The sequence below is a fragment of the Equus przewalskii genome, chromosome 10 (genome assembly GCF_037783145.1).
Source record: "Equus przewalskii isolate Varuska chromosome 10, EquPr2, whole genome shotgun sequence".
In the NCBI taxonomy this organism is placed as follows: domain Eukaryota; kingdom Metazoa; phylum Chordata; class Mammalia; order Perissodactyla; family Equidae; genus Equus; species Equus przewalskii.
In genome coordinates this window covers 59,404,396-59,427,774 of record NC_091840.1, presented here as the reverse complement: position 1 = coordinate 59,427,774, position 23,379 = coordinate 59,404,396, and the positions used below count along the sequence as shown (strand labels likewise).

General features: G+C 48.0%; 1 protein-coding gene across 5 annotated transcripts in view; it reads left to right on the top strand.

Annotated features, from left to right (window-relative positions):
* Nucleotides 1-4,138: 4,138 nt before the first annotated feature.
* Nucleotides 4,139-23,379, top strand: part of PRPSAP2 (phosphoribosyl pyrophosphate synthetase associated protein 2) — a 54,865-nt gene continuing 35,624 nt past the window's right edge. The window contains exons 1-6 of one of the 5 annotated variants that reach the window (XM_070563588.1): nt 4,139-4,437; nt 5,747-5,808; nt 16,318-16,412; nt 16,659-16,809; nt 17,772-17,824; nt 19,969-20,035. In XM_070563588.1, coding sequence (XP_070419689.1) covers nt 16,691-16,809; nt 17,772-17,824; nt 19,969-20,035 — 239 coding nt within the window. In that variant the 5' untranslated portion in view covers nt 4,139-4,437; nt 5,747-5,808; nt 16,318-16,412; nt 16,659-16,690. Of the gene's footprint in view, nt 4,438-5,746; nt 5,809-6,649; nt 6,845-11,454; nt 11,673-13,877; nt 16,144-16,317; nt 16,413-16,658; nt 16,810-17,771; nt 17,825-19,968; nt 20,036-23,379 lie in introns of those variants that run through there. The other 4 variants (XM_070563589.1, XM_070563586.1, XM_070563587.1 and 1 more) reach the window with 4 other exon arrangements.

The window sequence follows — 23,379 nt, the reverse complement described above, 5'->3', positions numbered from 1 at the left end:
TGGACAAATGAGTGTGGCAACTGCAGACGTGGGAAGGAACCTTGTGCTCTTAAACACACAGCTGCGCACGGCAGCACGGATGGAGCTCACGGATGAAGCATGTTGAGTGACAAAGCCGGACCCAAAGGAGCACACCCTGTATGAGTCCATGGATGTGAAGGACGAAAGGAGAGAGAGGCGCCAATGGTGCTGAAAGTCAGGAGAGCGGCTGCGCGGGGAGGGGTGCCGGGGAGCCGGGAGCCGCTGGGAAAGGGCCTCGGGGGCTCTCCCAAGGTGTTGATCATGTTCTGTCTCTTGAGATGCATGCTGGTCATACAGGTTTGTTCAGTTTGTGAAAATTCATTAAACCGAACACTTAAGACGCGCTTTTCCATATATACATATATTACACTTTCCTAAAAAGTTCGAAATAAAAACAAAGGATGGCGACTGGTTTCTCGCGTCTCCATCGCCACCTCGTGGTCACTCTGTGAACTACAACATCCCGCCCCGCGGGCTCCTGGCGGGGGCTGGGCGGAGAGGGAAGCAGGCGAAGGAACGCTTTCAGGAGAAAAGTCCTTTCAGGGTCCAAAGAATAAAAATAAATGAATAAATAACTAACTGTGGGGACTTAGGGACGAAAAAGCCCTCGGAACTTAATGTCCTCTGAAGTGTTAGGACCAGGTCACCAGCCAAGTCGCCTCCCTCTCTGGTCTCATCTCTCAGGGCTGCCCCCAAGCTCACCCTCCAGAGTCCAGCCAGCCTACTCCCAGTCCTTTGTTCCGGGTCTCTGTCCACGCTGTCCACCCTATGTGGACCATGTGACACAGGGCGGGCCAATCAGTGCTGACATTCCCTGGCTTGACCGATTGGTTCAGGGGTGGGCAAGTGACTACGCCTGGCCAGTCAGAGCGAGGCTTGGGACTTTTGCTAAGAATGCTAGGACATAGGCTGCTGAGTATCTTTCTGGAAGGAGAAAGCTCCGGAAACTGTTGACCACCGCCTACGGACCTGTCTACAAGTGCAAGCAACGCGGAAGACAACAGCTGAGTGGTCGAGAGACAGAAATGGGGGCCTGGCCTCGTTCTTTGATCTCTGGGCCAAAACTGGCCTGAAATGGAATCTAGGAGTATTTGGTTCTACGGGAAAAGTTTTCTTTTTCTTTCTTTCGTTCTTTGGTTTAAAGCAATTTGTGTTGGTTTTTTTTCTGTGCCCTGCAATCGAAGGAAGCCAACAGAGAGAGTCTGATGGCATGTGCTTCCAGAAGAGTTAGCACGTGGCCTGGAGGGAGAGGTGGACCCCACAGTCAGGAGATCAAGGGGGCGGCATGAAACAGGCCGGCGTCCTGCTATGACTTGAGAGCAGGGAGGTTTAAACAGGCAAAATTGACCAGAAAAGTACACGAAATAAAAGCGAGAGGTGGGTTCCTCCATTTTAGATTTTTCTTTTTAATTTCATGCAATGAAAATTTTCACCCATTGAAACTTTGGGAAAATAGTTTGACAAACATTTACTTCTCATTTCCTAGATTCAACAGTTGTTAGCGTTTTATCTCATTTACTTTAACTTTTTTGTTAAACCACTTCAAATGAAGTTGCAGACATGATGCCTACAGGGAAAGCTCCCACGGCTGACCTGGGAGTCCCTCCTCCAGGCTCAAGGTTTGATGTTTGGTCTGCATCTATTTATTTGCTGGGGAAGCTCGGCCCTGAGCTAACATCTCTGCTGGTCTTCCTCTATTTTGTATGTGGGGTGCCACCACAGCACAGCTGCCAATTTGTGGTGCAGGTCCACACCCAGGAACCGAACCCTGGCTGCTGAACTTAACCCCTAGGCCACGAGACTGGCCCTGGTCTGAATTTAGATGAGGCTCCTGCAGGACCTAACCCAAGAATGCCCCTCGGCCTGCTGTGCGTGGCTGTCAGTGTTGTTTCTGGTATAACGTGGTTTGTGGACCGTAGCTCTGCTGAAAAGTGGGAAGTAGCCACTGACCTTTACAGAGCCAGTGGCTTCCGTTTGCTGAAGTTGCCTGCAACTATAACATGGGCCATATGCAGTGCTTAAGGTTATGGAAAGTGGCACATGAGGGTCCCAGTTCTCCGTGAAGCTGCTGTTGCGCTTTCTATTCCATATCCTTTCTGAGCAGATTAGGTGCTGGTTGAGCCTTGAGTATTGTGAATTTGGTTGTCGGCCCGAGCCTGAAACCCACGCCTGTGGTCTTGCAGTAACTTTCACCTCTAAATACTTAAGCACGCATCTCCTAAAAGAGAGGTTATCCTACATCACCAAAAAGACATTACCACATGCAGGAAAATTTAAAATTCTATTATATCGTCCAACATCCAGTCCATTTTCAAGTTTCCTCAACTGTCCCCAAAATATTCTTTATAGCTGATGTTTAAAAATAAGGATCCAATGGAGGATTGTTGGCAAAGATTCTCTCCTTGACCAAATTTGAGTCAGGCTCCTCTGAGCCCAACTTGGCCCTGAGCTTGGACGTGTCCTCCAAGAGCCCAGTTTGAGCAGGAATCCTGCGAAGTCAGTTTAGCCAGAATCCCCCACCCTTGATGTCTAATCGCCCGAGATAGCTGACCAAGCTCCCCACTCCCCTGCCCCAAGGATGTCTGATCGCCTTGGCCTGTCTCCAGCAAAGCTCTCCTTCAGCCAGACTCCTCCTCGCCCCTAATGTTTCTGCTTAATAAGTTTTCATCTACTGACTCCCAGCCTGCTCCTCAGCTATAAATTCCCGTTTCTCCTCGTTATAGTCGGAATTGAGCCTAGTACTACACTGAGGTTTCTTTTCCTCTCTTGCAATAGCTCCTGAGTAAAACCTGTTTTTCCCACTTTACCTACTGAAAGGCTCTGGTTTTTCTTCGACGTGTGAGATTGGGAGAGCTTTATGGGCCAAGTCTCAAAGCAGGGTAACTCTCATCTGCTCACCTTGCCTTGCCACTCTCTCAGCCCCACTGCAGGAAACTGGGCGATGTCATCTATCTGCGTGTCCACGGGGACACAGATTATTGAACCAGGCGTTGTGTCACTGCGGGAAGAGCATATCGTAGTGGCAAACATTAATGGCTGTTGCTAGTCACTTCCCTAGTACCCACTGTCCTCTCCTACGTCATCCTGGTATTTGTGTCCCAGGGGAAGTTGACGCTGCCTTTCAGTACAGCTGGAAGAGGGGACAACGAGTTCAGACTAGGTCTCTTAGGTTGGAAGTTGGAAGCCACTGCAGATTCCTTGGCAGATAAATGACATGGTAAAAATGATTTTTTTAAAAAGGAACTAATCAAGATTCATGCATAAAATGACTTTGGAATCTGAGGCAGCTTACCTTTGTCACATACAAACAGGCTGCCCCAACAGAGAGATTTTGTGGCCCAACCCCGTGTGGCACCCCCAGCGGAGTCAGGTGGCCCTCACACTGGCTTGAGGAGCAGATATGTAAGGCGGAAATGATGGCGTCCGTCAGGAACCAACGGAGGAAGAGATTAGGAGGCCATAGTGCACTGTGCCTCTGTGCCCCCAGCTCTGGGACCGTCATGTTCTCCTCAGCTGAGGCCAACTTCATTTGAATTGTTTTCCCCAGGCCTCCCTCTCCTGCCGCCATTCGCTGCCTCACCGTGGGTGGCCTGGCCAGCAGGTTCTGCCTCTAAGTGCCAAAAAGAGAAGTGAAAGTCACATCCCGGGGAAGTGGGTGGGATGGGGAAGCGCGGAGCTGGGCCTCAGGGGCGCAGGATCTCTGCAAGCAGAGAAAGGAGGGAAGAGCGTGCCAGGCAGCAAGAACACCATAGGCAAATCCACGGAGGCGTGCACACGCCCGCTGCGGGGAGGGAGTGTGGGAAGCAGGCGGGCGATGAGCACAGAGACTTGTGCACAGGGAGCAGTGAGCGGGATCTGCCCTCAGGACCAGGCGGGTTTCTAAAACTAAGCTTCACAGAAGCGTAATTTACATAAAATACAATGTAATCCTTTTACATGTACCACTATCCCACTCTAGGACATGATGCAGCTTTCCCACTATTGTGGAAAGTTCCTTCTTGTTTCTTGCAGGCCTCGGCGACCACTGATCTATTTCCTGTCGCTGCAGATTAGTTTCATCTTTCCCAGCATCTCATATAAAGGGAATCATACTGTGTCTGTCTGTCCGCTTTCACTCACGTCATGTTTTCAGATTCATCCGTGAACAGGATTCCATTTTACCCATTCCCCAGCGGAGGACAGATGGGTTGTTTCCAGTTTTTGGAGACTATAAAGCTGTGATGAATATGCATGTGCAAAGCTTTTTGACAGACATCTGTTTTCACTTCTCTCGGGTAAACGCCTGGGGGTGGGATTGTACGCTCAACTTTCTACGAAACAGCCACGCTGTTTTCCAGAGCGGTTGCACGATTTCGGATCCCACCAGCAGTGTGAGAATGTTCTAGCTCCTCCACATCCTCATCAACATCTGCCATGGTCAGTCTTCATTTTAGCTATTTTTGTGCACGTTTAGTGGCATATCATTGTGGCTTTCATTTACGTTTCTCTGAAGACTAACAATATTGAGTGTCTTTTCATGTGCTTTTTTTTAAGATTTTATTTTTCTCCTTTTTCTCCCCAAAGCCCCCCGGTACATAGTTGTATATTTCGTTGTGGGTCCTTCTAGTTGTGGCATGTGGGACGCTGCCTCAGCGTGGTCCGATGAGCAGTGCCATGTCCGCGCCCAGGATTCGAACCAACGAAACACTGGGCCGCCTGCAGCGGAGCGCGCGAACTTAACCACTTGGCCACGGGGCCAGCCCCTTCATGTGCTTTTTTTGCCACTCATGTATCTTTTTATTTAAGCATCTGTTGAAATCACTTGTCTATTTTGAAAATTGGATTATTTGCCTTCTTACTATTGATTTTTTTAGGTGAAATTCAAATAATGTATATTTAGTCATTACCCAGTTTAAAGTGTACAATTCAGTAGCATTGAGTATTTTCACAATATTGTGCACCAAGCACCTCCATCAAGTTTCAGGATATTTTCCTCACCCCAAAATGAAACTGCATCAATGTTATGCACTTGTTCCCTGTCCCCCTTCCCAGCTCCTAGCAACCACCCCTCTGCTTCCCGTCTCTACGGGTTGACTCTCCTGTATGTGTAATGTAAATGGAATCTTACAAGAAGCGGCCTTTTGTGTCTGGCTTCTCTCACTGAGCATGATGTTTCTGAGGTCCATCCGTGTTGCAGCACGTGTCATAGTTTCCATGGATGAATAATACTCCGGGTGTGTGCATACCACGTTTTGTTTATCCATTCGTGTGTTGATGGATGTTTGGGCTGTGTCCACCTTTGGTGACTGTGAATAGTGCCGCTATGAACATGTGCACGTGTTGTTTGAACATCTGTTTTGAGTTCTTTGGATAGATACCTAGGAGTGAAGTGACGAGTCATATGGCAACTCTATGCTTGACTTTCAGAGGAACCGCCAAATTGTTTTTCAGAGTGGCTGCACCATTTTACATTCCCACCAGCAATGTGTGAGACTTCCAATTTCTCCACGTGCTCACCAACATTCATTTTCTGTTTTTTCCAAATTACTTTTAATATGGTCAACCTCGTGAGTGTGAAGTGAAGCTTACTATCAATTTTTAAGACTGCTTTGTACATTCTTGACGTAATTCATTCGTCAGATATACATATTGTGAATATTTGTTCCCAGGCTGTGTCTTTTGATGATAGGCAGTTAAAAAGAAATTTAATGTATTTAATCCTTACAAAGACTCTGCACTCTTTCAGGAGAAGGAGATGACTTCATTCTGTTACACACCAGACTTAGAGCGCCCTGCTTTATGAAAGAGGTAAGTGTGTTTCTCCAAACAGTGGTATATAGATAGAATCTGAATGAGCTGGCCATCTGCGGGTGGGCATTTGCACGACTACAATATCTAAATGGGGAAGATCTGAGTGTGTGTGAGACACCCGTGGGAATATTGTCACATCTGTGTAAGCTAAGAGTGTGATGTATGATTGCGTGTGTCTTGCATGAATGTGTGTGCCGTCTACTTGGGGGACATGTGAGTTTGTGTGATGTTGCATGTACGTGTGAGATCTGAGGACGTGTGTGATGTCTGCATGTACGTGTGACATCAGAGTCTCTCATCAGAGATCGAAGAGGGCCCGGGACCCCAGGACCTCTTTCTCACCAAGTCCACTGCTCACAGGCATGAAGGATGACGTGGGTGGAGCTCGCCTGAGCATAACACCACTGAGGGAGAGGAAAGCAGCGAGAACTCCGAGATGGAGACAGAGGACACCCTGGGGATAGTTGAGCACGGGATCCAGTCGTGCCCGACTCTCTGTCCTGTGCTTTTTAGTTGATTAGACCAATCCTCTCTCCCTCCTCCCTGCTTCCTCTGGTTTGAATTGGTTTTTGTTGCAAGAGTCCTGACTGATATAAACACTTACGGTAGAATGGGAATGGGGAAAAGGCTTCTTTCTGTTTGCTACCATCTCAACCAAACACAAAATATGACTGAGTGGCGAGAGCCCCAGAAGGAAGCGAAGGAGGGGGCCAGCCTTACCCTCTGGAGGCAGCAGAAGGTGAGGCCACCAAGGCAGCTGGGGCGCCCCTCCCCCTCCCTCCCCTGCCCGTGGCAGAGCTCCCAGTGAAGGGGGAGGGGCAGGTGTTGGCCAGATCGTGGGAAAACGGTCTCTCCAGCTGGGGCCGTGGCAGTGCAGGTGGGGAAAGGGTTCAGTGGGTCCCGAAGCCTTCAGTTCAGGATGCCGCACCCTTGAGCTGGAGGGAGGGATTTGGATGGCGAAGCCAGAGATACGTGGTCTGGGGAGATGTGCTGTGACTCCAGGCTGTCTCTGGCTGGAAGGGACCCAGCAGAGGTGAGTAGGGCAGTGGCTTATGGGAGGATCAGCAGCCCTCAACTCCATACTTTCCAATGATGGAAATGAGGAAAAAAAAGGTCCTGGCAGATGGGGTGCTGCTGTGACTCAGCCCGGCCGCAGCCAGCAGTGCTGAGGGGAACAGCTGCAGAGAGTGGAACGTCAGCAAAAGGCTCACGCACGTCCCAGATCCTGGCTGGGCGCTATCAGCAGGAGGAGGCTGCAGCAGGCCTGGGTGTGGGCTGTCTCCGCCCCCCGGGGCTTCCGTTAGCCAGGCCTAGTACATCTCCACCGTCCTCTTGACAGTGTCAGGAGGTGGGCAGCGTTAGCCCATCGACAGAGGAGAAAACTGACAGCTGATAAGAAGTGACTTCTAAGGCTCCGTGGCTAAAAATGATGATGATCACACGCGGTATCGTCATCATGTTGTAGTGTTAACGAATGTCACATAGAGAGGTAACGACAGCACCTGCATATTTACCAAACGCATGCTCTGTGTTCTCTATAAAGCTGTCACGTATGCAGCATGGTTTATTGGGGACTGGAGCAGGCACTTCGCTGACCACTCAGCAGGTGGTGGCCCAGCTGCCCCTTCCTCATCTCATGGGGCGGGGGCTTTGTCGTTCTCTGCATAGCCCAGCTCTCCAACAGCGCCTGGCACGTGGTAAGTGCTCCATCAATACTTCCTGAGTGAGTGACTGGAGAGGAAGTCAGCTTGCAAGGTGGCCAAGGTAACTACAGGCAGCTTGACATAAACAAGTAATTTTGAAAGCCCAGGAAACATGGACCATCCACTCAGCCAAGTACTGGCGTTGGTGGGAACGAGGGGAAAAGGGTGCTGTTCACCTTTCTGGTGAGAACGTAAATTGGTATAAAACTCCTGGGGGACAAAATTTTAAAAAGGCATATCCTTTGACCAAACAAGTTTACCTCTAGAAATTTAATGTTAGAAAATACTCGTGCAAAGATACAAGGACAGGTTGTGTATATCAGTAAAAAGTGCCCGGAATTAGAGTTTGGTTAAAAACGTCATGGTCCATCCACGTCACAACAGTTCATAGTAAGTGTGGCTAATGGCAAGTGGTGGGCAACTGTGTACCAGGGGATAACTCATTTGGTCATTGTGACCACTCTACGAGGTAGGCGCTGTGATCCAGGTGAGGGAGCAGGTGTGGAGAGGTAAAAGGGCGCAGAGCTGGGGAGTAGAGGAGGCGTTTGGACGCAGGCCATCTGGTTTCCTGGTCTGTGGTCTTTAGTCCACGGCACACATGGCGACGATGTTGACCTGAGTTCATCAATATGAACTATGTCTGCAATAAATTGTTAAGTGCAAAAGGGAGGTTAAAAAAATGTCAAGTCATTATCTCTCCATGGTGAGATAATGGCAAATATCTCTTTATTTTTTCTCTTTGTTTGAATTTTTTTTACAACATGTAAATATTAATAATTATGAAAGACAATAAGCTCTTTTCATTCTGGGGGGAAATAGAAAAAGGAGAAAATCTGAAGGATAAGGAAAAGGACTCAATGATGGAAACCTCCAAGGTCCCCAGGACTAGTGACCAGGCCCCTAGTCTCTGCAGCTTCCCACGGCCAGACAAGCTGCCATCCCCCTCCACTGGGGGAAAAACCAAAGTCTTGTTTATTCATTCTCTTTTTTCCTTTTTTTTTTGAAGGAAGATTAGCCCTGAGCTAACATCCACCCCCAATCCTTCTACTTTTTTTTTTTTTTTTTTTTGCTGAGGAAGATTGGCCTTGAGCTAACATCCATGCCCATCTTCCTCTACTTTATATGTGGGACACCTGCCACAGCATGACTTGATTAGCAGTCTGTATGTCTGCTCCCGGGAGCTGAACTGGCAAACCCCAGGCTGCTGAAGCGGAGCGTGCGAACTTAACCACTGCATCACCGGGCCAGCCCCAGTTTATTCATCTCTGATGGCCAGAGATGTGAGGGCTGGGAGGCTGCACAACAGCTTTGTCTGGGGGTCTCTTACTCATGGATCCCTCGGAAAGGTCATCTCCCACCCCAAATCCCCATACATCCATTTTTCCGGTGAGGAAACTGAAGCTCAGAGAGGTGCCTTCACTGCTCTGTCCGAGGTCATTCCTGCAACGAGGCGGCAGGAAGCCGACCCGCGTCTCAGTGACTGACGGTCAGGTCCCCTCGTTTTCATTTCAACGATCATTTGAAGAAGTCCATGCTTTCTGTTCTACCATCCTGCTGAAAAACTTCTATCAAACTATAGCAAATATTCTTTTCTTTCCTTTTAAGAAAATGTGGAAAGGCAATGTCTTAGGCTGGGCGTCATGATGCATATTCTCTGTGCAGCAGTTTGGCCCTCGGATGTGGTCAGCGACATGGGCAGTAAGCTGAGCACTTCCATAGCATGCAAAGACTCTGCGGACCTCCAGGTGGGCAAGGGATCACCAAGTTTAGCGCTAGACTAACCAAAAACTGCGTTAGAATGGACCACAGGCTTTAAATTCTGGTTCTGGCCCTCCAAACTCAGGGCCTTAACACAAAAATTCATTCTCTCTCTCTACTTCCTGTGGTTTGCCTGGGCTTAGCTGGAGGGGTCCTCACTTGGGGTCTTTCATTCAGTTTCAGTCAGATGGTGGCCGGGGCTGCAGTCACCGGTGGGTCATCTTGGCTGGATGTCCACCACGGCTCACTCCGCTGGCCAAACCCCAAGGATAAAGAGAATGGGAGACGAGACATGAGCCTACAAGGGATTTCAAGGAGTCTATGGGGAATGGAAGGCGGATGGAGAAGTGGTATTTGATATAACAGAGCAAAGGAAACTGTAAGCTAGTGCCTGCAGTGAGAGGAAACTGATGGGAAAGCAGTCATTTCGCTGCAAAACTGTGGAAGTGGCGATACGGAGGAGCCAGCTCATCACGGCTCAGGAGAGCCAACTTTTAAAATTTCAGGACAATTGTCTCCGTGTGGTGCAAACGCTACACGGTTCTGTGCTGCTGCCCACCTCCTTTCCACCAAGGGGGGTAATTCTGAGGCCACCCATTTTACAGACATTTCTTGAGGATCATACTTGTGCCAGGCACTGTGCTGGGGACTGGAAATCAGCAATCAGCAAAAGAGACGAAGAGCCTGCCCGCAGGGAGCTTACTGACTCAGGCGGCTGGGGTGGGGATATTTATAAAATAACCATCCAAATAAATATACATAATTAGCAAGAATTAGCAATCATCATAAGCTTAGTGAAGGAAAAGTACATGACATAGGTTTTTTTCGGGGAGGAGTGGTTTAGGAAAGGCTTGAAAATGACAATTGAGCTGAGATGTAGTTTAAGTAGGAGTTAAGGGGGTGAGGCCTGCAGGAGGAAGTGCATTCCTGGAGCGGGAACAGCATGTGCAAAGGCCCAATAGTTTAGTGCTGGAGGACCAGGCTGGTGAGAAAGAACAAAGAGAAGTAAACAGAGGGGAAGAACACACAGGCACCTGCGAATGGTAGAAACCCAATCCACACTGCTTCAGAGGCGGGAAGGGAGGGATTTATTGGCCCCATAATTGAAAAGTCCAGGGACCTACGGGCTTTAGATTCAGCTTAAACTCAACCGGCCCATCTATATTCCTCTCTCTCTCTTCTCTCACTGTCTTAATTTACAAATGGAGATGCTTGTAGGCCCCGACCATAAACTGAGAGGTTGCACTATGAGGACTGGCTGCTTCTAGCCAGCTGTGCAGCCTCGGATGAAGCATTGCATGCCTCACTCTTGTGATAAATAAAAGCAGAATTGGAGAGCCGGTGTGGGGTTGGGTTGGTTTAGTGCAGACGTTGGTGCCAGGCTGCCTGGGTGGAAATTCTTACCTACTTTGGCAAGATATTCAATGTCAATGTCTCAGTTCCCACAACTATTAAAATGGAGATACTAATATCTACCTAATACTCTTGTGAAGATTAAATAAGTTACAGTAACATATGGTAAGCACTTAAGAGCACCTTGCCTGACACGTGGTAAGTGCTACATACGTGTTTGTTATATTGTCACATATATGATAAAGGGAAAGCATACTTAAATTATAAAGAATTCAGGCAATGGAGAGCAAAAGCACAATTCCTTTATAATAAAAGAAGGGGCAACAAAGCAAATAATAATAATAGTAACAACTGTGCGTTTACTATATGGCAGGAACGGTGCTGAAAGCTCTGCAGTGTTCTCGCACTTAATCCTCGCAACACTGTCAGACGAGCGCTACTATGATCTCCATTTTTCAGATGAGAAAATTGAGGCTCAGAGAGGTGAAGTCACTTTGCCCAAGGCTGCAGGCCAGTAAAGACTGGAACCCAGACATCTGTAATTCCAAACCTCATGCTCGGGCGCTCTCAGTTGCCTGGTAACCTGCCTCTCACTTTCACAGCGGGCCGGGGGTGAGCAGCATCCTGGGCCCGGCAGAGGCCCCGCCCCGCCCCCGCCCGCCCAGGCCCCGCCCCCGCCCGCCCAGGCCCCGCCCCCGCCCGCCCAGGCCCCGCCTCCTACCGCCCCGGCCCCGCCTCCGCCTCCCTATCCTGGAGGAAGGCCCCGCTCCGCCCCCTCGGGTGGGCCACGCCCCCGCCCTCCTCCCCCCTCCCCGCCTGGCACCTCCACGGCCCCGCCCCGGCCCCGCCCCCGGCCCCAGCCGCGGCCGCCGTTCTTGCGCAGGGAGCCGCCATCTTGCTGCTAGAGACGCCGCCTGGAGGCCCGGCGCTTTCTTCCTTCGGCAGCAGAGGCTGCGGCGGGGCCGGGGCTGGGGTCGGGGCCAGGTAGGCGGGCGGGAGCCGGCGGCGAGTGGGGCGCGGCCCGGCGGGCTCCGACTTGCGGCGCAGGTGCGAGGGGCGGGGAGCCCCGGCGCGCTGGTCGCGGTCGCGGACGGTGGCGGGGGCTCCGGGAGACCCCCGGCCCGCCGCCCCCCCGCCCCTCCCCGCCCTCCCGGCAGAGGCGGCGGCCCCGGCTCGAGGCCTGCGGCGGGGCGGCTCGGAGAGAAGCGCTGCTCGCCTCGCTCGGGCCTGCTGGTCGCGCGCGTGTCGCTGGCCGCCGGGGACGGGCTCCAGGCCGCTCAGCGCTCGCCCGGCGGAGGGCACGGAGCACCGGGATGCGGTTGTTCCATCTCGTTCTGCTTTACAGTGTCTGCCCTCAGGATGCGCCGTTGACGATAAGCACTTTTCCCTTAGTTTAATATTGGCGCAGTTGGGGCGTTTAGCTTTTGTTAGGAATAAGGAAATGCGGAATGGGGATTTGGGCGTGAGCAAGTGTAATTTCTAATGTTTAAAAAATTTAAATGCACAAATAAAAATAATTCACCCACATTATTGAACCCCCCCTAAAGCATACCCTTCTTCTCGTCCGTCTTCCTAGTCTGACCTGGTCTGTACCCTTATTACCCAGTTTTGATTAGAGTAGACGCAGTTGTCCTCTTAGTCACTTAACATAAGCACTTTTGCGTAGTCTCAGATATTTACCGTTTTTATTATATTGAATGTATGTTTAGAGTTTTACTTAATTACCCCATTATGAAACCTTTCCATATGTCCCCTGTTTTTTTCCTCTTAAAAAAATCTTGCAGTGACCATCATTGACCAGATAGCTCTTTCTTTCCTTGGAATAAATTCCCGAAAGGGGAAATAGTGGATCAAAGTTATGTGTTCTTTCTTTGGCACTCCATATAAATTGTTTTCCAAACAAGGTGTGTTTACTATAGATGGTTTTCAAAATCTGGATATTTGTCTGATTCTGCTCACTGTGATGCGGATTCAGCTAGGTATCCGGACATTTTGCGTGGTCTCGGGACAGGCTGTGCAGCCTGCTGTGGTATATAACTGTCTGTGCTACAAGTCAGACTGAAACCGAGGTAACCGCCGCTTCGAGGCCATGCAGCCTCGAGTAAGTTTCCTCTCCAGGCTTCACTTCCCCCGTGTCTAAAATGGGTCTGCTTCTAGTACCTGCTTGATTGAGTGGTTGTAAGAGTTCAGAGCACTCAGAAAATGGTGTCAGCAGTAAAAAAATACTCTGACAGAGGCAGGAGCAAAGTGCCTGGGATCACAGAGGCGTGGAACATTCCTTCAGTTTAGGTCTGCCCTTAAGTTCTCTTTGATACTGGTATTAAAAAGAAAGCAGATTTTCTTTGAGTAAGGGAGGTCACTAATAAAAATAATAATTCTTTATACATTATGATGTCGTTTAGTTTGCAAACTACTTTCAATTCCATTTGTTAAGTGATTGCAACTCAGTGAGGTCAGGCTTGGTTCAACCAACAGTTGTTACTTGACAAACATCTGTTGCAGCCTCTAGGCCTCTCCGGCTTGCCAGTGCTGTCCTAGGCACTGGGTGTACAGCAGACAATATCATAGTGAACAGAATCTCTGCTGTCCTGGACCTTAGATCCTGGTGGGGGAAGCTGTTTTTACCAAGGGTTATCTCTGTCGTCGGGAGGGGATAGGGCGAGTGACCTGCCCAAGGCCTGGTGGCTGGTCACGTGGAAGGCGAACCCAAGTCTTTGCGCTCCCACTCTGGCTGGCTGTGGATGGGAGGTGTTTACACGGCAGACTTTCGAGGGAAATTGGCAGACCAGACTGTGAGCCTTCCTCCTCTGAAATGTGGATGTGCGGTTTGAATGACCACCAGCACATCCGGGGCTAGTGGCCTTTCAGTGTGGTTTCCTCTGTGAGACTGAACAGAATGTCAGCGCCCATTCAAAGAGGAGCGTGATTTGCTTTTTGAAAGGTGCTGAGGTTCTCTGTAAAGGGTGTGTTTTCACACATTGCAAATAATTCTCACGCATTCTAGAGTACATTTAGAAGAATGTAAAAGCAGCTGTACTTCCTGGGGAAAAATGGGAGTGTTCTCTTTATTGTCCATTTCACACTAAAGGCATACGCTAGTGAGCCTTCTGCCAGCCCCGTTATGGCCGTCGTCATGTTTTTGAGGATAATCTTTAAAATGCTTCCTGAAGCGTGGTGAAGAGCACCACTTGGATTTCCCGTAGGGAAAAGAAGAACTAGTCTAGCAACAGCCTTTGTGTTTGAACAATTTGTGAAATGAACCGTCACCGAGCCTGACTGTGTGGACAACCGTTTCCTGATGGACTCCCCCGCCGCGCCGTTTGGAGGGTGGGCTCAGATTCGGTTTGGTTGTAGAAAACTGGTGGCTGAAGACTGGAGCTTCAGACCATAGTCGGTGATGAAGGGCGTTTGAACCACGACAGTAAGGAAAGGCTCCAGGAAATATCCTGGAGCAGAGAAGACAGAGGCAAGAGAGCCGTCTTGAGAGAGGTTGAGGACTGTCCTGTGGAAGAGAAATGTGGGGTTTCCCGTGAGTCTTCTAGGAAAGGGCAAGGCCCAGGGGCTGGAGGCTGCAGGGAGAGGAATCCTAGAGTGTCCTGAGGAGGAGTTTGCAATGCGTGGCGCTCAGGATGTGGGCCTCAAGCTCGGGCTGCGCAGGCGTTGGGAGTGGCTCCTTGGCAGGAGTCCTGTAGATGGGCCAAGTGATGTTCCAGGTCTCCTCCTACTCCTCGGATGCTTTCATTCCAAGTGTTCCGAGTCTTCTCAAGGATTCCGTTGTGCTTTAAGAAGCTTCTTATTTGAAGGGTGGGGGATGTAAAACGATGGCTGCTCCCTGCCTGTTACTGTACTTGTTTGGTAGATAAACAAAATACTCAAGTCGATTTGTACGTGGCTTCCATTTACTAAGCATATCCCAGACGTGGGGCACTGTGTTAAGTACAGAAATTAATTTGACGGGAGCCCTGTGAGGTCAATATTCACGGTTGGATGGATGAGGGAAGAGAGGCTGAGGGAGGTTAGTGGATGCGAGGCCTCGCAGTGAGTCAAGGAGAAGTACGAGCCAAGGGGCAAGCGTGAGTTTGACTCCAAAGCCTGTGTTTATAACTCAGGAGAAGGTTTTGTTTTTGTTGTTGATTCCTTTTCCAATCTGTGTTCTCTGTTCCTAAATAAAGACGCATATTGCTTGAGAGAAGGTGTTAGAAGACACTTAAGATCTCTTCCAACTCAGTGTTGATTAAGTACGTTACTTCTTTCCTGCACACCAGCCACTCTGCCCCCTGCTGTGCTGTAAAGCAGAGGTCAGCAGACTTTGTGGAGTGGGCCAGATAATGTTGTAGGCTTTGTAGCCTGTACTCAACTCTGCCGTTGTATCGTAGTCAATCTGTAAACAGTGAGTGTGGCTGTGTTCCAGTGTAACTTTATTTACAGAAATAGCCTTTGGAAGGACCTGATTTGGCCCGTGGGCTGTAGTTTGCATGGCCCTCGCTCCAAAGCCGCTTTCCACGGTGGACTCTAGTGGTCCTCTTTGGTCTCCTTGGGCTTTGGCCAGTTCTGCCTCCGTTTCCATTTGTACTTCACAGACCTTAGGTACATTCCATTGTAGCGCTCCGCATCTCCCATTGTGGAACGCCCCTGAAGAGGCGCTCTGCGGGGAAATGCACTCTCCTGGCCCGCTGGTGGGACCAGGAATTGCACCACCCCATGACCTAGTGGTTCCCTTCCTGCGGCTCCTGCAGAGACATGCACGTTTGTACAGGAGGCCTGTTTAGAATGGTGACCTGCTAAACGCGGCTTCTCTGCACCATGGAATACTGGCAGTGGTTAAAAGGGACACGATGGGTCTATACTTTCTACCCTGCATTGTCAAAATATATTGTTTAACAGAAAGCAGATTATAGCTAGATTTGTATGATGATCTTTTTTTATGTTACAAGTGTATTTTTATGCATATTTTTTATGGGGGTCACGTGTGAGTGTGTATAGGCCTGATGGTGTCCATATCAAACTAGTAAGAACTGCCCCTTCCAGGAAGGTGGGGAGGAAGAGCCTGGGATCGGGGCTGGTGACTTTAGCCTAAACTATCACGTTTCAATGTTTTACAAGGAGAAGGTATGAAAGTGTGAATTACTTGTGTAATTAAAATTTAAGAATAACAGAAAAGATCTGCTCACCTTCAGCCCTTTCATAACCTCCATCAACCTTCCCAGAGCCATCCCGAGTAAACATACCACTGGGGAGATGCCGTGGGCTTGCCGGGGAGCGCCCGTCTCCCGCAGCCCGCTAGGTTGTTGCTCCTGCATTGGGTCCTGCACCTTCCGTGGTCGTAAGGACAGCCCAGAGAGTGGAGGGCAGATGAGCACGCTGACAGCCTCGGAGAGAACCTCAGCCCTCAGCACTCAGGGGCCAGGCTCTTCTCTGTTTGTGCCCTGCTGCCTGTCAGTCGGGTACTCCTTCACTTTCCTGTAATGTTATTATCTGATCAGCCTTTGTTCCAGTCGAGAAGAACGCAGATAACAAGGTCAGTTTTAGCCGCGACTCAGGGCATCGCAGAGGCAGCTGCAAGGCCGGGGAGCTTTCTGGGAGTACGTTACAGGGGAAGCTGGGCAGAGAGGGGCTGTTGAGTCATTGTTGAAGGATCAGTCAGTCCATGTCCTTGCTAATGGCGCTGCCATTTTTCTGTGTGTCAATCCAGGAGGAATTTTGTTGTCAGAGCATAAAAGGAGTTTGTCCATAATTGACTTGAAGCAGCAAAGAGGAAAACACTGAGCTTTCAGCTCCGCCTTTCTTGTAAGTTTATCATTTGTTCCCAGTGGTCGTGAAAACTAATTAAATCTTACGATAACGTCTTCCCGTGAATTTGGAACCTTAAAATCCAAATGAACTTTATATTTGTCCGTATATGTATTTAATATAAAACACCTCATTATGGTAAAAACTGATTTCCTTCAACTGAAGTCATTTGCTATTAAAAAGATCCATTCAGGTGTATTTAATATCATATGGCAGTTCTTAATATATTTTACATCCCTCTAGGCTCTGAGAATTGGAAAACCAAGAAGGTTTTGATGTTTTGTGTGGCGCCGCCTGAATTAGAAACTAAGATGAATATAACCAAAGGAGGTCTGGTGTTGTTTTCAGCAAATTCTAATTCATCGTGTATGGAGCTTTCCAAGAAGATTGCTGAGTGAGTTATAATCATACCATTAAATCTGTATTCATTATGTGATGTTTTAAATTTGATAATTGGATTAGCACTGATTGTTACACTTGGAAGCAGAACTTTTATAGTTAATCTGCATGTTGCGTATATATTAAGGGCTTACCTTTTTGTAAACTGTCATAACTCCTGCACATCTATTCAGCAGACATTTATTGAGTGCCTCATGAGTGCCATAGATTGTGTTTGGTGCTACATATCTGTAGAATTAGATGAGTATAAAGAACCGTGACATGTATACTATATAAAAATAGTCTATAGATTCTAGTTCAGTGTAATTTTCGTTATTTATTAAATAAACGTTGAACTCCTACTGTGTACTAGGCCTTGGCCTAGATATTGGGGATTAACAGTGAATAAGCCGGTCGAGATCCTTTCTTCTTAAATTTAGAAGGGAGCCAGACAAGAAGCAGGTCAGCAAAGCAAACAAGATAATTTCAGATGGGGATCAGTGCTATGAAGAAAACAGTGTGAAAGGAGTGATGGCCAGTTGCTCTGCTTCAGCTTGGCTACTCAGGTGCCTTTAAGCCGAGGAGATGGTGTGTGGATTGAGAAACCTGAGTGAGCCACCGAGTGAGGGTCTAGGGGTGGAGCCCTCCAGGCAGAGGGGACAGCAGGTTCAAAGGCCCTGCAGTGTTGAGGGAGGTGTTGGTGTGTCTCGGCAACATGGCTGGAGGACAGAGAGCACAAGGACATGTTTTGGTGGGGCAGGCAGGCAGGACTGTGTAGGCCGTCTTGGGTGGGCATGAGGTGGGGGTGAGGGGTTAGGGAATGGAGTGACAGAACAATTTAATATCTACTTTAAATTTTATAGTAAGAGTACCTCTATTTTATTTTATCTTTATCAACTTATGAGTCATCCTTAAATAGTAAAGAAGTTGAGTCTATTCTGTTACCTTTTCAGCTTTTTCCCCCTTTCTCTTCTCCAGGCGGCTGGGGGTGGAGATGGGCAAAGTGCAGGTTTACCAGGAACCTAACAGAGGTGAGCTATCTTGGACGTGCGTAACGTTGATGTTTTTGTGGAGTGTGACGTGCTGGCTCAGTCCTTCATCTTCCACTGTTGAAACCGCTGGGCTCGGTGTGGAGTGAGTTCTGTTAGTGGGAAGTCAGGCAGGCAGGTGGGTGATGGCGGTTTAGCTCCCGCCTGCTCTGGGTTGTGGCGGGGCTTGAACTCCACACTTAGACCTTATCCAACAAAGACTGCAGAGACGCATGACCTGCTGGCCAACTGAATGCAAATGTCAGCCTGTAGGTGGTTGAATGGATGTCACCTTAGGCAGGATGAGTAAATCCTGTGGGGCCACAACATTAGTTGGTTGTTATTCTTTACCTCTGCATAAGCTGCCATGGGTTAGACTTCATGAAATCTTGTTAGGAAATGCTTTTTGCCAATTGATTTACGTCATTACATAAAAATCTCAAGTTGTAAAAAACCCATTACTTAATCTTTGTAATTTCTGTAGAAATGGTGGATATCTGCAATTATTCTAGCAGGAGCGATGGACAGTTTACACGGGCTGGAGAGTCAGACAGCTTATCCTTGGCGAGTCATTTAACCTTTCTAGACTGCAGGTAGGTAGGCTGTCTTGAGGATTGAATGGGGTAATTGTGTGCCTAACAGAGTTCCTGGCACATAGTAAGTAGGTGCTCACTAAATACTGCTTCCCTCTCCTTTTGCACTGCAGGATTTTGTCAAGTTCTTAAATCTTAGAGAACTTACAAGAGACTTTGATGAAAAGGCAAAAAGAGTTTGCTCCTCCTCTATTTATTTCTCCATTACTGCCTCTTTTTCCTATTTCCCAATATCCCCCATATGGCTTCAGTAGGAAAAAAGTGTGATTAAAGAAAATATGCAGGAAGAGTTTGGGGAAGGGACTTGGATGATGCCCTTTGTCTAGTCTGGAAGGGAGGGCTAAAGGAGGGCTACTGGGGGAAGACTCAGGAGGAGGTTGGTCCAGCCTTCAGGTTCACGAATGAGGGAGAAAGTGTGTGGTGTCTGTGGGGAAGGAAAGAGGGAGCTAACCTCGTGAATTCCTTCCTGTTACCAGATACGGGAGAAGTGAGTCAGGGATGATGTTAGGTACGAGCTCCCGGAAGGAGCCAAGTCAGGACTGAATCCAGATCTCCCCAGCTCCAGAGTTCATTTTCTTTCCATGGGACCCATTCCTTTGTAAACCCATATTGTATTTTTTCCACCATTTTTAATGAAAATATTCAAACCTATAAAAAAGTTGAAAGAATAGTACAGCAAATACCCATATGTATGTCTATCACCTAGCAAGTTAACATTTTGCTGTATGAATATGTATGTATGGAGCCATTTGAAAGTAAGTTGCAGACATCCAGACCCTTAGCCCCTGAATGCTTGATGCATCTGCTAAGAATGAGGACTTTCTCCTACATAAATATTCTACCGTTGTCACATTTATAGAAATTAAGGATAATTCTCTCATCATCTAATATCTACTCTATATTCAAATTTTCCTGATCGTCCTAAAGAGCCTTTTATAGTTATTGTTTTTTTCAAACCAAGATTCTTGGTTCAAGTGATGTGGTTTTTCTCTCTTCAGTGTCTTCTAATCTAGAGCAGTCCCTTCGTCTTTTCTCTTTTGTTCCCATGATATTGACTTTTTGAAGGTTTTGACTTGTACACTGTTCCATTCTGGATTTGTTTAATTGTTTCCTGGTGGCTGCTCACGAGTCTTTCCAGAGTAGGGATATCAGACCTTATTTGTCTTTACTCTGACAGCATCATTATAACATTTTGTGCCTAATAAGTTCTTAATTGTTGCTGGTTGAATGAATGAGTATATAATTTCCTTTGAAGATACTCTGCTCAGAGTTTTACAGCACTTAGTGCTTATTTGTGAGAAGTGAAAGGCGTAGATTTACTTGTTTCAGGTCAGAAATGTAATTCCGTCTTAAGCATGTCATGTAACTTCACATGTTTTAAAAAATGTGATTAATGGCAGTGTGTTCATCATCCTTTATTGCATCTACAGCCTCAGGAGTTTGTAATAGTTCCAGTTTCCATATTTTATAACATTGGGAAATTATGCAGATTTTTTAAAAATGTAAATTATATACCTTCTTCACCCCTCCCTTCTTTTTTCCTTTTCCTGCCAGAAACAAGAGTACAAATTCAAGAATCCGTGAGGGGAAAAGATGTTTTCATCATCCAAACTGTTTCAAAGTGAGTACTTTTCCAATAAAAGTGTTGTTGCTTTCTGTGTTTCTGTTTGGGCATGAGTGTTGAGAACAATAAAGAGTTGGCCAGACAGGAAGAATTAAGATAGTTTTAAAATTCGTATATCTTACTCTGCTATTTTTTCTGACATAACTGCTGACGTTTGTGTGTTCTTTCAGTGTTCTTCTTCTTCTTCTTTTTTTTTTGTTGAGGAAGATTGTTGCTGAGCTAACGTCTGTGCCAGTCTTCCTCTGTTTTATGTGGGACGCCACCACAGCATGGCTTGACAAGCGGTCCTAGGTCTGCATCCAGGGTCCAAACCTGTGAACCCTGGGCCGCCAAGGTGGGACATGCAAACTTAACCACTACGCCACCAGGCCGGCCCCCTTTCAGTATTCTTAAAGGGTGGAAATAACCTTAATAGAACCCATTAAATTTCCTTTCAGTTGCCAGAATTTTATAAAACTTGCAGAGAAGCTCTTGTAGTTCCAAAAAAAGGCAGGAGGAGAGGAGTTTGCTTACTTGGGGTTCTTAAAGCCTTTACTGCAGATCATTTAAAAACGATCTCTACTTATTTGCATAAATTAAATAAGCTGATAAGATAAAAGAATATATTGAAGGAATGTGTATTCCTGTCTGGTATGACATTTGACATATGTGTGTTCTGGAAGTTGTTGAGGTCAGAAATTCGTAAGCTGGTACGGAAGATTCAGTGCCGCGAGGTTGTCTCTGCCACTTTTTGGTCAAATGCCACCTTGTCCATAGTTGTCCCCGAATGCCTCCGTGTATGAAAGTTCTTCACTCAGTGATTTTCAATGATGTCTAGAAATCAGTTTGTGTAGTGCACTGTTTCTGAGCTTAGAGGTTCCAGAAATTGCTGCCTGCTAAATTCATGTTTATATGTATGATAATAAATAGCAAAAAAGGGGAAGAAGAGCCAAATTTCAGGAGATTTTAGACTTGGAACACAGGTATCTTCACCTAGATTTTGAACATGTCTATCCTGGTCTTTGTTCATCGGGATGAAATCTTGAAGCCACCTGACTCTTCTGGTAAGAGGAGTATAGGGGACCTGTCATTGCGTCCCATTGTCCCGGAGAGCACGTGTAATGTGAAGAGGGGAGGGCTGGCTTGCCTTTGCCATGGTGCCCTTGTTTCATTGCTCCGTGCCGCTTAGGACCCTCAGCAGAGCCGGGCTGCGGGCATCAAGTTGGCGCTGCCCCTGCTGCAGGGCCAGGGTGCTGGGGGAGGACCCTGTGTGCCCACACCTTACCTTCCACTCTCCAGCATCGGGGCGGGGAGAGTGCAGAGCACAGAACAATTCATGTTGCTTCTGGCTCCTGGGTGTTTGCAGGACTTGGATCGCCTCAGAGACGAGCGTGATTCCGTTTGGGGAGATGCACAGGGGTTGTGCGTGTTCCCCGAGGGGAGAGGTAGGCCTTGAAGGGTAGCCTGGACTTGGAAATCAGGCCTTCACGTGGCGGACTCTTGTAATCCTTCCTGTTTCCAAGTCCTTCTATTTCTTTCTTTCTTTTTGTTTATTTCAACACTCTTATTACCGTTCTGCCCCTGCCTTTTGTCAGTTTCTTATCTCTTAGCCAAAACCATCCCCTCAATTTTCTCTGCATGTCTCATTTTGCAGTTCTGTTCTGAACTGTACTGTAGGCTTGTGCTAGCCTTGTCCAGGTTGCAGAAAGCCTGGACATTGTGGTCTTTATGAAACGGTGGACGTTGAGGTTTGGTGTTGTCAGGTACATCTTATACTTCATGTTAGTATGGGCTAGTGGTAGGCACTAGGAGTGTAAGAAAAATTTTAAACTAAGAAAATTCTTTCTGTTAACTTAACTTTTCCTGTAATTCAAACAAGTTCATTATTTGAGTTTAGTGATGGAAAGCCTTTTACCAGCTCACAGAAGAACGGTGCACCCGGTGTAACTTCCCCCTTGCTGCTGGTTTGTCTGCTCTTGCCCTCTCACACAGAATGCTTTCTGAAAGTCTGCTTTCGCTCCTCACATGTCAGGCTTCGTTAACGGAGGGCCTATTCACCCAAATGTTCAGTGTTTCCGTTCGCTCGTTCACTCATTTACACATATTTACTGAATGTCGGCTATATACTTGTCACTGTTACAGGCGTGTGAGATGCATTCATGAGTGGAACAGATGAAGATCCTTGTCCTCATGGAGTCTGTATTCTAAGACATGCAGATAACGTAATAGCTAAGTAGATTATCTAGTTTGTCAGAAGGTGATGAGTGCTATAGAAAAACAAAACGAAACATTGTGGCAAGGAATAGGGAGTGATGGTGGTGAGAGAGAGGGCAGCCAGGGTAGGCTTCATTGAGGTGACATTTGACGAAAACTGGAAGAGGGTGAGGAAGTAGGCCAGTGGCCAGCTGGGGAGGAGAGCATTCCAGGTGGTGGGAGCACCAAGAGCAGAGGCCCTCAGGTGGGAGTGAGGACTGACAGGGTGTCAAGTGTGGCCGAACTGAGAGAGGAGCGTGGAGCAGATGTGGAGGGCAGGGAGGTGGGGCGAGGGGCAGGTCATGAAGGGCCTTGGGCCTTTGCCATGGGCAAAACGGGAAGCATTTCTGGGTCCTGAGCAGAGGAGTGCAGGGTCTGACTTTCTGTTTAAGATCTAACCGGATGCTGTGTGGAGAATGGACTGCAGAGGGACTGCTGGAGGGGCAGGGAGCCCTGTGGGAGCAGGCTCTCACGGTCCCCTCATTGAGGAGGGAGAGTGGCTTGGCCCCAGGGCAGCGGCAGAGTGCTGAGATGCTGGAACTTTCTGGATAGGAGAGCAGTTAAGGATGCCTCTGAGTTTTCTGTCTTGAGTAAACTGGGGGAACAGCATTCTCATCAACTGAGATGGCAAAAGTTTCATGGTGAAGCCGGCTTTTGGGGGCAAAGAGCAGTTCTGTTTGGGATGTGTTAAGTTTTGAGATGTCTTAACAGACGTTCAGGTGGAATTGTCAAGTGGCAGGTGAGATTGTTAGACTAGAGCTAAGAAGAGAAGCTTGGCTGGAGCTCTAAGTTGGAGAGTCTCCATCATTTATAAAGCTGTGAAATTGGATGAGAAGCCCAAAGGATGGGGGAGATAGAAGAGGACAAATGAATGAGTGTTAGGACAGGAAGTTGGGGAGAAGAGGAGCCAGCAAAAGAAACAAAGTAGAGCAGGAGAACAGTGAGGGGAGTCCTGGAAGCCAAGTGAATCGAGTGTGTCGGGGAGCAAGGGGAGCAACCGTGTGACGCCGCTGATGCGCAGGTGAGAGAAGGACTGAGAGGTGACCAGGATTTAGCCCCTGGAGGTCACTGATGACCTGGATTGGAACGTGTTTGGGAGAGAATGAGAG